Genomic DNA, 13,570 nt, shown 5'->3' on the forward strand with positions numbered 1-13,570 from the left:
GTTGCAATCATGGTCTAAAATGATTACTTAGAATATATTAGCATGGCTTGCTCACTGCAGAGATTAGCACATATACACTAATACTCCAGTGATGTAAATGCCATTGGTATTTGAAATTGATTAATTAGTTGTATGATTTAGACATATTTCATTACAAACTTGTTTTCGGAACTCCACGAAAATGATCTCATAATTATACTTTTGCACGAAAACAAAGTAACAACACGAAATGTTTGATCAATGCAGCAAAGAATTGTCACGATGAAATATAGCTTTACTTAATAAAAAGGAATCCAAATGTTTAGTTTGTTCTTTAACAACATTTTTCACTTGGAGTTATAACAACATTATTAGTGGGTTGCCGTTAATATTTGATCGTAACAAGCGGCCGATAAAAGTTAATCACAAAATTGGTTAAAAAAACCAAAACCAACAATTCCTGGGTGAAAAAGATATTTAGATTTTGATATTGTTTAAATGGAAAAAAAATGTAAAAATAGCCAGGATGTAAATAGTTTCATCCTGCCCATTTTCAAATATTTTTTTTATTTTTAATTTACATCAGGATGCATCCAGTTTCATCCTTGTTATTTTTTAAGTTTAAGTCAGAATGAATCCAGTTTCATTCTTGCTATTTTTTGGTGTCCATTTCACCCATACTAATTTTTACTCTTCCATTTGAACCATGTTTTAAAAATATTTGGACAAATGACCCATTTTCCGAAAATTAATTTGGGGCGATTGCAAACATGAGCGAAAATATTCATATACACTTTCAAGAGAAGCAAACGGGAAATGAATTCACACGATTATTTGTTAATTTATTTTTGCTCAGTAGAGATAAATTTATATTAAAATAGGATAAAGTCAGCGGTATACAAAAGGGAAAGCCCCGGAAATACAAGAGAACAAATTTGCAAAACCGCATTATAATCCGTTCATAAATTACTCGTGGAAATTGAACTATTGTCCCTGTTTCTGATGTGTTTTTACAAATATACCTAACAGATTTTATAAATGTCCCTCGTGACATAATTGAAATTTTATTCAAAAACATTATTTTCATGATTTCCTATTTTAACGTTTATGTATTACCCTGTATACTTAACCTTCTTCAGTTCTGAGAAACACACGAACACCACAGTATATTCGATGCCGCCATCATTACCATCTCTGACGCCACCACCACCAACACCACCAGTACCAGTACCATCACCATAACCACCACCACCATCTCCTCAGTCACCATCTACATCTCTATCTTTACAACATATTCAGAAATCAATTAGATTTGAGATTGACTAGATTTGAGATTTGAGAGAGAGATCTGTGATTGAAAATCAAACCAAACCAATCCCACCACCACCATCGTCATCGTCACCATCTCTGCAACTATCACCACCTTCTGCCTTTGTTCATAACGTTATCTATTCTAACAGGAGAGCCATCTTCTCCAAATCCTATTGCCTGTAAGTCTTTCACTCTTGTCTCCCCGGTCAAAAATTGGGATTGTATTGTCTAAATTCTCGAATTAAATCTCATGTCATTTGTAATTTTATTTAATTTTTAAGTGAAATTGAAATCTATTTGTAGATTTTAGCTTAGCTCTATTTAGGTCTTGATTAATACATATAAATTTTTTCCAATTTCTGGAATGAATTTGCGCCCTGTGCATTTGAGTAGACGGCTGCTTGTATTTAGAGTAGGAAGAAGCCTCAGTTTAGGTCAATTATTCATCATACAGTAACAAAATACCTCACATTTTGTAAGGAACCTAATGTATGACGATTGATATAGGTCTAGACTCTCTACATTTACATTTTTCATTTGTAAGTCATATATTTTGGATGACAATTAGCTGTAGTTATGAGCAATCTGATACATGCATTGAAGGTTGAATACTAACCCAATGATATTCTGGTATAATAGCAATCCTTTATTGATAGTTATTTGGAGTCTAAGAGCTACACATAACTTGTTTATTACTGCGTTCATCGGCGTGAACTTGTGGCACTCAGGGTAACATTTTGAATATTTTTCTTATTAATGCCTTTATGGATAGGTCTTTAACTTGAAAAGTGTGGACAGTAAGCTCAATGGGTAGGAGGATGGTTAAAAATCTTATCAAGCTATAGTTCATATACTCACACCTTACATAACGTCTTAATTTACTTTGTGTGCAGCGTGGAACTAGGATTACGTTATTGACGCTCTAACTGTACTGAACCGGTGTTTTCCTTTGTCAAGAAGGTTCCGGTTTAACTTAGGGAAGACCTTATAGTAGAAACACCCTCACTTGATTATGGGTTGCTTCAAAAAAGTATTGTTGTGCAATTCCTATGTAGTCTGTAATTCCTTGGACCAATTTTATAAAGTGTTTAGTATGTTGCAGGATATATAAAAAGTACAAGATAAACTTCTTTTGCCTGAAAACCACATATCATTTATTCTCTAACCAGATACTAATTGTTAAAATCTTGATGTTAGGTATTCAATACGTGCTAAGCACATGTTCAGCGAGTTACATGAAAAACCTTTCGTTGTGGAGCTTGATCTTCGAGGTAACTACTTGCCATGTTAGACTACTATGTTAAGCTAAGTCTTGATACTAATACTATAAAGGAATCATCCCTAAGGTTACTATTTTCTGACGGCATCATGTTATTGTTTATATGTTTTTATGGGATAAATTGTTGTTGTTGACCCAATTTTGTATGGGATCAACTACAGTTGTTGATCCATCTATTGGATCAACTCTTGTTATTGACCCAATTTTTTATGGGATCAATTACTGCTGTTGATCCATCTATTGGATCAACTCATGTTGTTGACCCAATTTTTTATGGGATCAACTACTTCTGTTGATCCTTCCAACTCCTATTGTTGACAATATATCCTTGGATAAGTATAATCATGCTTGTAATTTAAATCATGTAAATTTCTTCCAATGTTGAACTTGTGGTGCAATGGTAGCATGACTGACTCCATGTCAGATGATGCGTGTTCGACTCACACCAAGTTCACTTCATTTACATGGATCAACTTTCATTGTTGATCCATTAAATTTGGATCAACTTCTACCGTTGATCCTTTTTTTTTTGGATCAATTACCGTTGTTGATCCCCTAAACTGGATCAACTTCTACTGTTGGTTCTATTTTTATTTTGGATCAACTACTGTTGTTGATACAAAAATATCTGAACCAGTGGTGGTGACGGTGGTGGCGGCAGCGGCGGACTAGTGGTGGTGACGACGACAAACTAGTGGTGGTAGAGGACTGGTGGTGGTGTAATGGTGGTGAAGGAGTGGCGGTGGAATATTAGTGGTGGTGGTGGTTGTTGAATGTTGGTGGTGGAATGGTAGTAGAATGTTGGTGGTGGTGGTGCTAGTGGTGGTGGTGAAATGGTAGAGGAAGAAATTTGTTCCATTTTGAAATAAAAAAGAAATTATATGATCGAGGGTATTAAGATAATCTAATTTTAAATGGATAAGGTTTTTAAAAAATATGGACATACTTATTGTTGTATAAGGATATATTTATTGGGGTTCAAAAGTAGGGACATATAAATAATGTACCCAAATTTTCTGCTATTCAGCAACCCTAAATAAAAAAAAGCATCGGCAGAATACAAAATTGGAATCGTTGGTTTGAAGTCTACCCTAATGGCTTAAGCATAATATTGTTCTGTTGATCTTGATTGTTTTTTTTTTAACTGTTCTTTTTGTATTACAGAAATCCCTATCAGTAAGTTTTCTCAACGACATGGTTACTACCGATCAAATTGCAAGTGAAACACTGAATACTAACAGGTGAAACACCAAATATTAACATTAAAGATTTTCCTTTCTGATATTGATTCACCGTTGATTAGTTAACAGGTGCCAAACGAGAGGTATGAATTTGCTTTCGTTTTTATTTTTTATCTTTTTGGTTCAATTAACATAAATTATGCATTGGACATGATTTGGGTATTGGTAATATTAAGTTCCGTAGTTGATTAAAAAGTTACCACGCAATACAAACGTCCAATGGGATGGAACCAAGGAACTCAGGCAAAATCTTTACTCATTTAAGCTATTGTACGACTTCGGTGGCTCAGGCCGATCTATGCGCTATAATTTAAAATTTTAAACTTATGTTTTGGGTACTACGTACTGTTTTTTGGGCAAAAGCAATGAATTTTTTTTGACATGCTTACCTTAATTTGCTAGAATGTGTAATGTAAGTTAGACTTGCAATGATAAAGTATCAACCAGTATTTTTGTTCAATTATCTACAGTGATTAGTTTATGAAATACCAATATAAAATAGCTTCCGTAACAATGCTGAAGTACTATAAAATTTTGGTTTTGGGATGCATATCCGAGTTTGATAGAGACATTTAGTTTTATCCTCGCCGGAAGGCATTAAGGTCAACTAATTTCTCTGTACAACTGTTTCCAAATTTGTCGATTCTTACACTGGGTAATGTTGGTTTTTGCAGTTTGTGTATGTCATAAGATCTTTGGCAAAGGGGACTTGGCAAATGGGACTTACCTATTACCTAAATAGGTAGTATTCTTGGAGTTGTAATATTGTTTTCATTTCTTTAAGTAATCTCTCTCTGGATAATGCAACAAATTGAGATATAGTTTGAACGTTTCCTGTTTTGTTGGTTTGAAGAAGAGGCATATCTTCCAGTTACACCTAGATGTTGCTGAGAATCATAATGACTCATAGTGGGTCGATATGGTGTTTCCTTTCTGAACATCAATTATATGGAGAGATGAAGCAAGACAAGATGCTAGAAGTAAGTCAGTACATATAGTTTCCTAAAATGCTAAGTATGTGTTGCAATGATCCAGTTGTAATTTAGCAGAGCAACAACCCATGTCTGTGCAAGGACAAGATGGCTGTGATGTTGGTAAAAAATAACTCAATTTGACAGAGATACCTGCTAAATTAGGATGAATACCACTCCGGTATGCTCCTACATGATCTGTACACAGTTGAGCAAAAGGAGATAGTTGATGGGTTGAGTTTCTTTATCTTATAACTTGCTAAAGAAGGATAAGTACTTCTCCTATATGGTCCTACATATTCGGAAAAAAGAGACGGTTCGATGGATTGAGTTTCTTTACTAGCCCTTGCAGAGTATCGTTACAAAAATTATCTTTGTTTTGTTCGCTTTCCGAAAAGAATAATCAATTTGAAATATGAAATGCAAATGATGTGGATTCACTCACTATGTTTTTCTCTTAGAATATCTGCACTACAGAAAGATGTATTGTTATTCTCATTAAAATAGGTTGTGTAATACACTTTGGTCATTTAAATTTCTGGCTAACCGTCGGTAATATGAGTTACACTGTAAAACTCAATTGAAATTTGTTTCCTGCAGAGATGTTTGTTTTTCTAGACGCTTTTGACTTCATTCGTACTGGAAATTATCCGTGCAACAAGGGGAATACTGCTCCTAGCTGAAGTTTGTTAGCATTTGTACATCTACGACACTGAAAAGCTGACCTAATTCAAGCTAGGAAAATTAAAACTGCTCCTTCAATTTATACCATAGGTGAGGGACATGATGCATACAACATTAACAATGATCCGCATGTAGGTTGGCGTTGTGGCCTTTGGAAAAGAATGGAGAAAACATATAAGTGAAGGTTGGTCTTACTCTCATTCATGCTTCAAATTTTGAATCCTAAAAAATTCACTAGCACCAAAACGTAATTTTCTCCACAAAAATAAATTAGGTCCGTGCAACGCACGGGCGCGAAATCTAATATATTAAATGTGAAAAATACTAGAACCCCCTACTATATGGGTTCAATATATAGAAGCCCCACAAAATGGATCCTTCACTATCAACTCCATATTTTAGGAAAATGATACTGCTAGGCCCAAAATATCAATTTTTCTTCAGATCTGGCCCATAATTAATTATTCCGAATTTTAATAATGGCAAGACTACCCTTTACTATATATACAAGAGGAATATCGACACATATTTTCATTTATCAATTTATTTTCTCTCTCTTCTCCGTTCTTTTTCTCTCTCGGCTCTGGCAAAAACCCTAGAAAACTTCTTCATCGTCTCCAAATTTCACCGATCTTCATTTTTTTTCATTCATTTCATCTCCCTGATCTCATATTTCGAAATTATCATGGACTTCTCATCATTTTAAGCTCAGATTCGTTCATTTCGTAAGCCAAAACCCATAAAAATTCGGTGAAAATGTCTGTGAAATGAACTCATAATGCGTTTTCAGCTATTCTTTGAGGCTATGTAAACTTAAAACCTGTAGTTCAAGTATTTAGATAAAAATCTGCTGGTAATATCGCAAGATCGACTTTGATTACTGGTTTCTGACTCAGATTCGACTCATTATGTTGTGTCAGAAACTCGGTTGAATGAGAAATTGTTCAATGGCGATATTCGTAAGGGATCTGTGGTTCAATCGATTGATTAGATGTGTCATACTAGTCAGAATCGGAAGTAAGTTTCACTGAGTTTCGATCTAATTTTAGGTTTAATTTCAATTTTTGATATTACGAATTTTTCAATTTGAAATGAATCTCAGTTCAGATTATTAGTTTCATTCATATCTCTGAATACTATATTGAATGCCTGCCTTTGCTTATTGTTTTCAAGCAATAAAATAACGAAGAGCTGAAGTTGTTACTACTGATTATTTTCGTGGGATATATATGAAGGGGATTGTTGCAATAATAGTGTATTTGAACGATTTTATGATTGTGTTTTGTGTTGGATGTGGAAATGTTGCAGGAAGATTATCCCTTCTTCACCATTTCAAGTTCATATGATTCTTGGTAAGTCTCTGTGCAAGTGTTTTTGCTGCAATTTTTTTGCCTTAAGTTCTGGCAGCCGTTAGGTGAAGAATTTGTGGAATTTCAAGACATAAAATAGCTGGAAATGGGCGGTTCTACGATAACTTGATTTTGTTCTTCTTATCAAAGCCACCAGTAAGCAAAGGCAGTGGTATGTGTGGGTATTTATGATGGATTTAAGAGATAATTGAGGTTGTGAAGATCTCAGGCAGAGAAAAGAAGAAAGTGTGAGTATGGTGGATGTTACATGGATATGAACTGGGGTTGTATTTATGGCTTGAGCATGGTTGAGTATTTGGCAGTTGAATCTAGTTGTGAAGGTCGGTGAACCAGGTGGGTATTTGTCATGGATTCTGGAGGTTCTGGGATGAATGTTATCTGAGTAAGGAAGAAGTCAAGTGGTGTTATTAACCGATAAAGCTGTGGAGACGCCAACAGTTTGCATTGGTCTTGTGCTATTATATCCCTACATTAATGGCTAAGTAGGAGGGTTCATTACGCAATGGCTAATGAATGTTATCGATGACCACAATAAGAGAAGATATGGATTAGATTGGTCAATTTTGGAAGGAGTTTACTACCGTAGGAAATTCATGTCTTTGGAAAGTTGTGTATGAATCTCTCCCTAATTTGTGAACTTCTTTAAAAATTATCTTATTATTGTTTGGTAACTACCTGTCCTTGTCTTAATTTAATTGGTGGACCTTTTATCAGCTTAATGGTACACACTCCTTGGATGGGATTGGGATGAATCATGCTGGAATACGTCTTTTGGAGAAGTAGCAAAACCTGCACCTTGAGGTAAGATGGATTCTCAGTTTTTAGTTCATTCGATAAATACAATCTCTTTGTACTGGAACTCTCTGTTTAGCATGAAGTCTATAAACATGATTGACTAAACAATTACATGCTTACAACAACTTGTATTATATAAACTATGCATTAATGAATGGTTCATATCTGAGATGTATTATATAAACTATGCATTAATGATGATTTCTGCTAACTAGTAGTTACCAGGATGTGTAACTGCTAGTTACACATCCTGGGATATAAAGTTTATGTATATATATTGCAGGTTCTTATGAAAAGAATTATATGGATGTGTAACTAGTAGTTACACATCCTGGGATATAAAGTTTATGTTATATTGCAGGTTTTTATGAAAAGAGTAGTTATATGGTTGGAAAGGTTTCTCTCATTTTCTCTTCTATCAAGTTTATGAGTGTCGGTATTTCCTAGCGTTTCCACCTGAGTACTCGTTTATGAATGTTTTCCTTACACATATTTTCTTTACTAGGTTTGTGGTATGGAAGATGCTTTGGAAATTTTATAGCACTATGGTCTTGGGTTCAATATCTCAAGTATGTGTAGCTATTAGTTACACATGCTAATTAGATGTGTAACTTATAGTTACACATGCTAATTTGATGGGATATGCATATGTAACTTATAGTTACACATGCTAATTTAACTGCACATCACACAAGCCATATGCATGAAAATTTGCACGTTTAACTAGCATTGGCAGACTATGGATGTGTAACTAGTAGTTACACATGCTAATGAAATATGTAACTTCTAGGTACACAAGCCAAATAAATGTGTATCTACTAGTTACACATGCAAATTAGATGTGTGACTTATAGTTACACATGCTAATTTGATGGGATATGTTATAGTGGTTATATTTATGAAATTGAGAAAAGAACATCAAGTCCTAGTAGTAGGGAGTAGTAGTGGATGCAGATTAGACTAATTAGATGCAGGTTATACTTATAGTTACACATAATAATTAGATGTGTAATTTCTAGTTACACATGATGATTGTATGTGTAACTTATGCTAATATGCATGTGTAACTATTGTTTACATGTGTAACTACTGATTACACATGCATTTTGTTTTCCTGGGTTCATATATATACCCTGCTGAATCAGTTGTGTGATCATTTTTTGCGATATTAATGTGCTAGCACAAGGTTCCCAGGTGTTTGTATTATTCTGCCAGTATAATTACTGTCTGAAGCTTTACTTTCTGTTGCTTAAAATGTCCTTCGTCATCGATAATATGAAAATGGCTTAGGTACATCTAGACTAGCGCTGTAAAACGTCTTTCTGTTAATACAGTGCTAACAACGTCTTTCTGCTGAAGCAGTGATATCTTAATTAAGAGCTTCTCATTCACTTGCAAGGTTAACTGTATTATTTTATGACTGGTAATTGCTTGATAGTCACCTCTCGTTTTTGCTAGTGTTATTCATTTAGAGATGGATTTGCTGATTTTATGTTGACATATCTAAGTCAGATGCATGTGTAACTCCTAGTTACATAATTCAGATGCATGTGTATCTGCAAGTTACACATGTTAATTAGATGTGTAACTTTTACTTACACATACTGATTTTGGGTACACATATCAATATGTATGTGTAACTCCTAGTTACACTAGTCATATGCATGTGTAACTGCTAGCTGCACTAGCCAGATGAATGTGTATCTCCTAGTTACACATGTTATATGCATGTGTAACTCTCAGTTACACAATTCAGATGCATGTGTAACCGCTAGCTACACTAGTCAGATGCTTGTGAAACTGAAATATACATTGTTTTATGTACTGTTCATTTTAATCGTATAAATACTGATTGCTTGTTGTTATATTTCAGGTTTTAGATAACTTCATAAAAGCTAATTGCTTAAACGTGGTAATGGTCTCGCTGGAACTGGAGTTGACGCTGAATACACAAGTCAGATGCATGTGTAACTCTCAGTTACACTAGATAGACACATATGTAACTCTCAATTACACTAAACAGATGCGTGTGTAACTTCTAGTTACACATGCTAAGAAATTATTGTAAATGAATATTAAAGTAATAACTTTTTTTTTGTGTTTTTTTTTTGATGTCTATTTATTTGCATATATATACAAGTGTAACTTTGCATTACACATATCATAAGGATGTGTAACTTCTGGTTACACATGCCATATGCATGTGTAACTTCTGTTTACACCTTCGCACTGTATTTTAATAATTTCGGGCCTAGATTTAATAATTTTGGGCCTAGATTTAAATTTTATTTAATTATGGGCTTGACAATATGCATAAGGGTATCAAGGTCTTTTAAAAACTCGGGGCCTAGATTTAAACTTTTTTTAATTAAGGGCCTCATATTATGGGTTATCCATGGGTTGGGCCTGAGCCTAATTTCCCCATATTAAATTAGGTAATGACACAAAAACTGGACCAATCCGGCTACGCGCATCCAGACCATATCACGTCAAACCAAAACTCATAGGAAGTTGAAGAAGCTTTGCATGTTTTTATGCATGAAAATGAAAATGTTTGTTCGTATGGGGATGCTTTTCTACATGCTTCAATGATATAAAATTTTTGGATATCCAAAATTTCAATACTACAACAGTTATGGGTAAGGTTAGAGTATCCGTGAACAAACCAATTTTTTTAGAGATAAAAAGCTTTCATGAATCCTTATTTATCTCCCTTTACCAAATTGGTTTTTTAGAAAAAATTTATGTTAGAATTTCAACAAGTCTTGAGACTGTGGAGATAATTGAATGCGGATAAATTAAATATGTTCATGATGTGAGAAGCTACTTCAAATCTTCAAGTAAAATACGATGAAGTGGGTCGGAGCAATTTGATGTATAGTCTCCACCCAAGCATAATATTTTGGTTTATAATAAGAGCTATAGCAGGTTTCAAATCCACATCTAAAAAATATAATATCAAAGCGAAGAAAATGGTGGATATGGGTCAGGTCGGTGATGGAGGTTTTTAGAAACTCTCACCAAATTTAGTCGGTGGACCAAAGATTGGGATAAACCCAATTTTATTCGGTTATGAGTTAGGATTAGGATTAAGAGTTTTATGATAACTCTTAATTGGTTTACTTGATCCTAAATTTTAGGAATTTTTTGGACAAGTTATGAAACCCTAGTCTTGTAGGCTAAGTAATGTACCTATATAAATAGCCTAGTAGAGAACCTAGAAAATTACACCAAAAGAATTCTTCTTTCTCTCTTAGGGTTTATATGTTTTCTCCCAAACGATAATATATAAATCTCTTGTTTTTCCCGAGGATTCAACCTCGTTAAATTCTTATCTCTTTTATCTTCTTTAGTTTGTGTTCTTTGCAATATTTGGAGTACCATTGTGTAGCTGTGCAAATCGCTTCCGCAGGGTTTTAGCGCAACAATTGGCATCAAGAGCTCGGGTTAGGTTCTTGGAATTTTCGGTATTCATAATATTGTCGCGGGAGTATTTTTTTCTGAAGTTGTTTGAGGTAATTCTGATCTCAAAGTTTAGTTTTTTATCTATATTTGGTTGTTTGTGAACAATGGTTGACGGGAAAGATCCAGTTGATCCGAAAGATCCTTTAGGAGAACATTCGGAGTCCACAAGTAAAGATAAAGAAACAAAAGAAGAAATAATGCATTCTCATAGATCACAACTGAAGATTGAAAAGTTCACCGGAACCAATAACTTTGGTTTATGGAGAACAAACGTAATTGATGCTCTTGTTCATCTTGACCTAGAAGAAGCTCTAGAAGGTCGGCCAACGGAGATGTCTGACAAGCAGTGGAACAAGATGAATAAATTATGCCTGGGTTCGATTCGTGGGTGTTTAGCAACATCAGTAAGAGTTAATTATCAACACGAGACTTCAACTAAGGATCTCTGGGAAAAGCTAGAGAAGGAGTACCTTGTGAAGAACGTGGCTAATAGGATACATCTTAAGAGAAATTTGTATCGCTATAACATGAAGAAAGGTGCAACTCTAACAGAGCACCTGGATTCATATAATAAACTTCTTGCTGAGTTAGTTAACTATGATGAGAAGATCAACGACGAGGAATAAGCTTTGTGTCTGATAAACTCTCTTCCTGAAAGGTATGAACCCGTGATTAAGGCTTTAATGCATGGCAAGGATAAGATGACATACGCTGAGGTCACTACAGCATTGCGTAGTGAGGAGTTCAATAAGATGGACCGTGAAGACCTGTCAAGTGAAGCTAACAGTGACTTGATTCTTGCAAGAGGTCGTTCAAGAGACAGGAGAAAGAAGAATGGTGATCGTGGCAAAGTGAAAGGGCGTTCAAAGTCAAGAGCGCTTCTGCAGAAGGATGAATGTGCATGGTGTCATGACTTTGGCCATTGGGCTAAGGATTGTACCAAGCGTAAAGATAGAGAAGGAGATAACAACAAGATCGAGGTGAACATTGCTAAGGCAAGTGATGATTCAGATGTAGCTTCGGATTTCTCACTGACTGTGACACCATCAGCTTGTATCGTAAATGACGGTACATGGGTACTAGATTCTGGTGCTACTTATCACATATGTCCTCATCGGGACTGGTTCTCAAGCTTCGAGAAGTTTGATGGAGAAGTACGTATGGGGAATAATCATACCTGCAGGGTGATCGGGATTGGTAGTGTTCGAATCAAGATGCATGATGGTATGGTTCGGGAACTGAAGGAAGTAAGGTTCGTACCTGCTGTGAAGAAGAATCTGATTTCGCTCGTAACTTTGGAAGCTAAGGTCTACAAGTTAGTCGCTGAAAATGGCATTCTAAAGATAATCTCTGGATCGTTGGTAATCATGAAGGGCACAAGGCATCATAACTTGTACTACTTAACTGGGAGTACAATAACAGGATATGTGTCAATTTCTGAACACATCGAGACTGCAGCGATGGAGACCACGAAGTTATGGCATATGCGACTTGCACATCCAGGTGATAAGTCATTACACTCTTTAATTCGTCAAGATTTATTGAAAGGTGCTATTGCCTGCAAATTAGAGTTTTGTGAACATTGTGTGAAAGGCAAGAAAACAAGAACAAGCTTTGGCACAACAATCCACAACACTAGTGGAGTTCTTGATTATGTTCACTCAGATGTTTGGGGTCCCTCCAAGAATGCATCATTGGGAGGGAAACATTGGTTCGTGTCTTTCATTGATGACTATTCTAGGCGAGTATGGGTGTACACCATGAGGCATAAGGATGAAGTCCTAGAAGTCTTTGTGAGGTGGAAAAAGGCAACCGAGACTCAAACTGGTAGAAAGATCAAGGTACTACGTTCGGACAATGGTGGAGAGTACAAAAGTGATCCATTCTTGCAAGTATGTCAGGATGAGGGAATAAAGAGGCATTTCATAGTTAAGAAGACACTGCAACAAAATGGGGTAGCTGAACGCATGAATCATACTTTGCTGGAGAAGGTACGATGTATGTTATCTAATGCTGGATTAGGTAAAGCTTTTTGGGCTGAGGCAGTTACATATGCGTGCTTCCTCATTAATAGGTTGCCATCAACTGCATTAGAAGGTAAAACTCCGATGGAGAAGTGTTATGGTAAACCAACTTATGACTATGACTCAATTAATATCTTTTGTTGCCCTGCTTGGTATCATGTTAGTGAAAACAAGCTTGATAGCCGTGCTGTTAAAGGCATCTTTATGGGTGTGAAGAAAGGAGTGAAAGGGTTCAAAATTTGGAATCCAGTAGAGAAGAAGATAGTCATGAGTAGAGAAGTTACATTTGATGAAGCGTCTATGGTAAAGTCTTGGGGTTCTCAGCAGGTGGAGAACAGAAGCACCAATACTAGTGAGCCTTTGCAGCAGGTGGAGATTGATGCAACTCCACTAATTCCAGCTAAGTATGTATCTGTTACGACTACTTCGGAAGGAGTGACTTCTACAAGGG

The 13,570-nt window shown here is 35.5% G+C and overlaps 1 protein-coding gene across 1 annotated transcript; it reads left to right on the forward strand.

The window, feature by feature from the left end:
- Positions 1-1,152: 1,152 nt before the first annotated feature.
- On the forward strand, positions 1,153-5,380 carry LOC113305752 (monothiol glutaredoxin-S10-like). The gene is made up of 5 exons (XM_026554756.1): positions 1,153-1,206; positions 1,312-1,469; positions 2,488-2,561; positions 3,734-3,745; positions 4,485-5,380. Exons 1-5 carry the CDS (start codon positions 1,153-1,155, stop codon positions 4,550-4,552), a joined length of 366 nt encoding a protein of 121 aa, XP_026410541.1. The 3' UTR covers positions 4,553-5,380.
- The last annotated feature ends 8,190 nt before the right edge of the window (positions 5,381-13,570 follow it).

This window comes from Papaver somniferum, chromosome 8 (assembly GCF_003573695.1).
Source record: "Papaver somniferum cultivar HN1 chromosome 8, ASM357369v1, whole genome shotgun sequence".
Taxonomy (NCBI): Eukaryota; Viridiplantae; Streptophyta; class Magnoliopsida; order Ranunculales; family Papaveraceae; genus Papaver; species Papaver somniferum.

Bases quoted from the DNA above. Each gene is read 5' to 3' on its own strand.
- LOC113305752 (XM_026554756.1), top strand. From the start codon at position 1,153: ATGCCGCCATCATTACCATCTCTGACGCCACCACCACCAACACCACCA. The intron at 1,207-1,311 runs GTACCATCACCA...GACTAGATTTGA, and splicing joins CACCAACACCACCAGTACCA to GATTTGAGAGAGAGATCTGT. The intron at 1,470-2,487 runs GTAAGTCTTTCA...TCTTGATGTTAG, and splicing joins TTCTCCAAATCCTATTGCCT to GTATTCAATACGTGCTAAGC.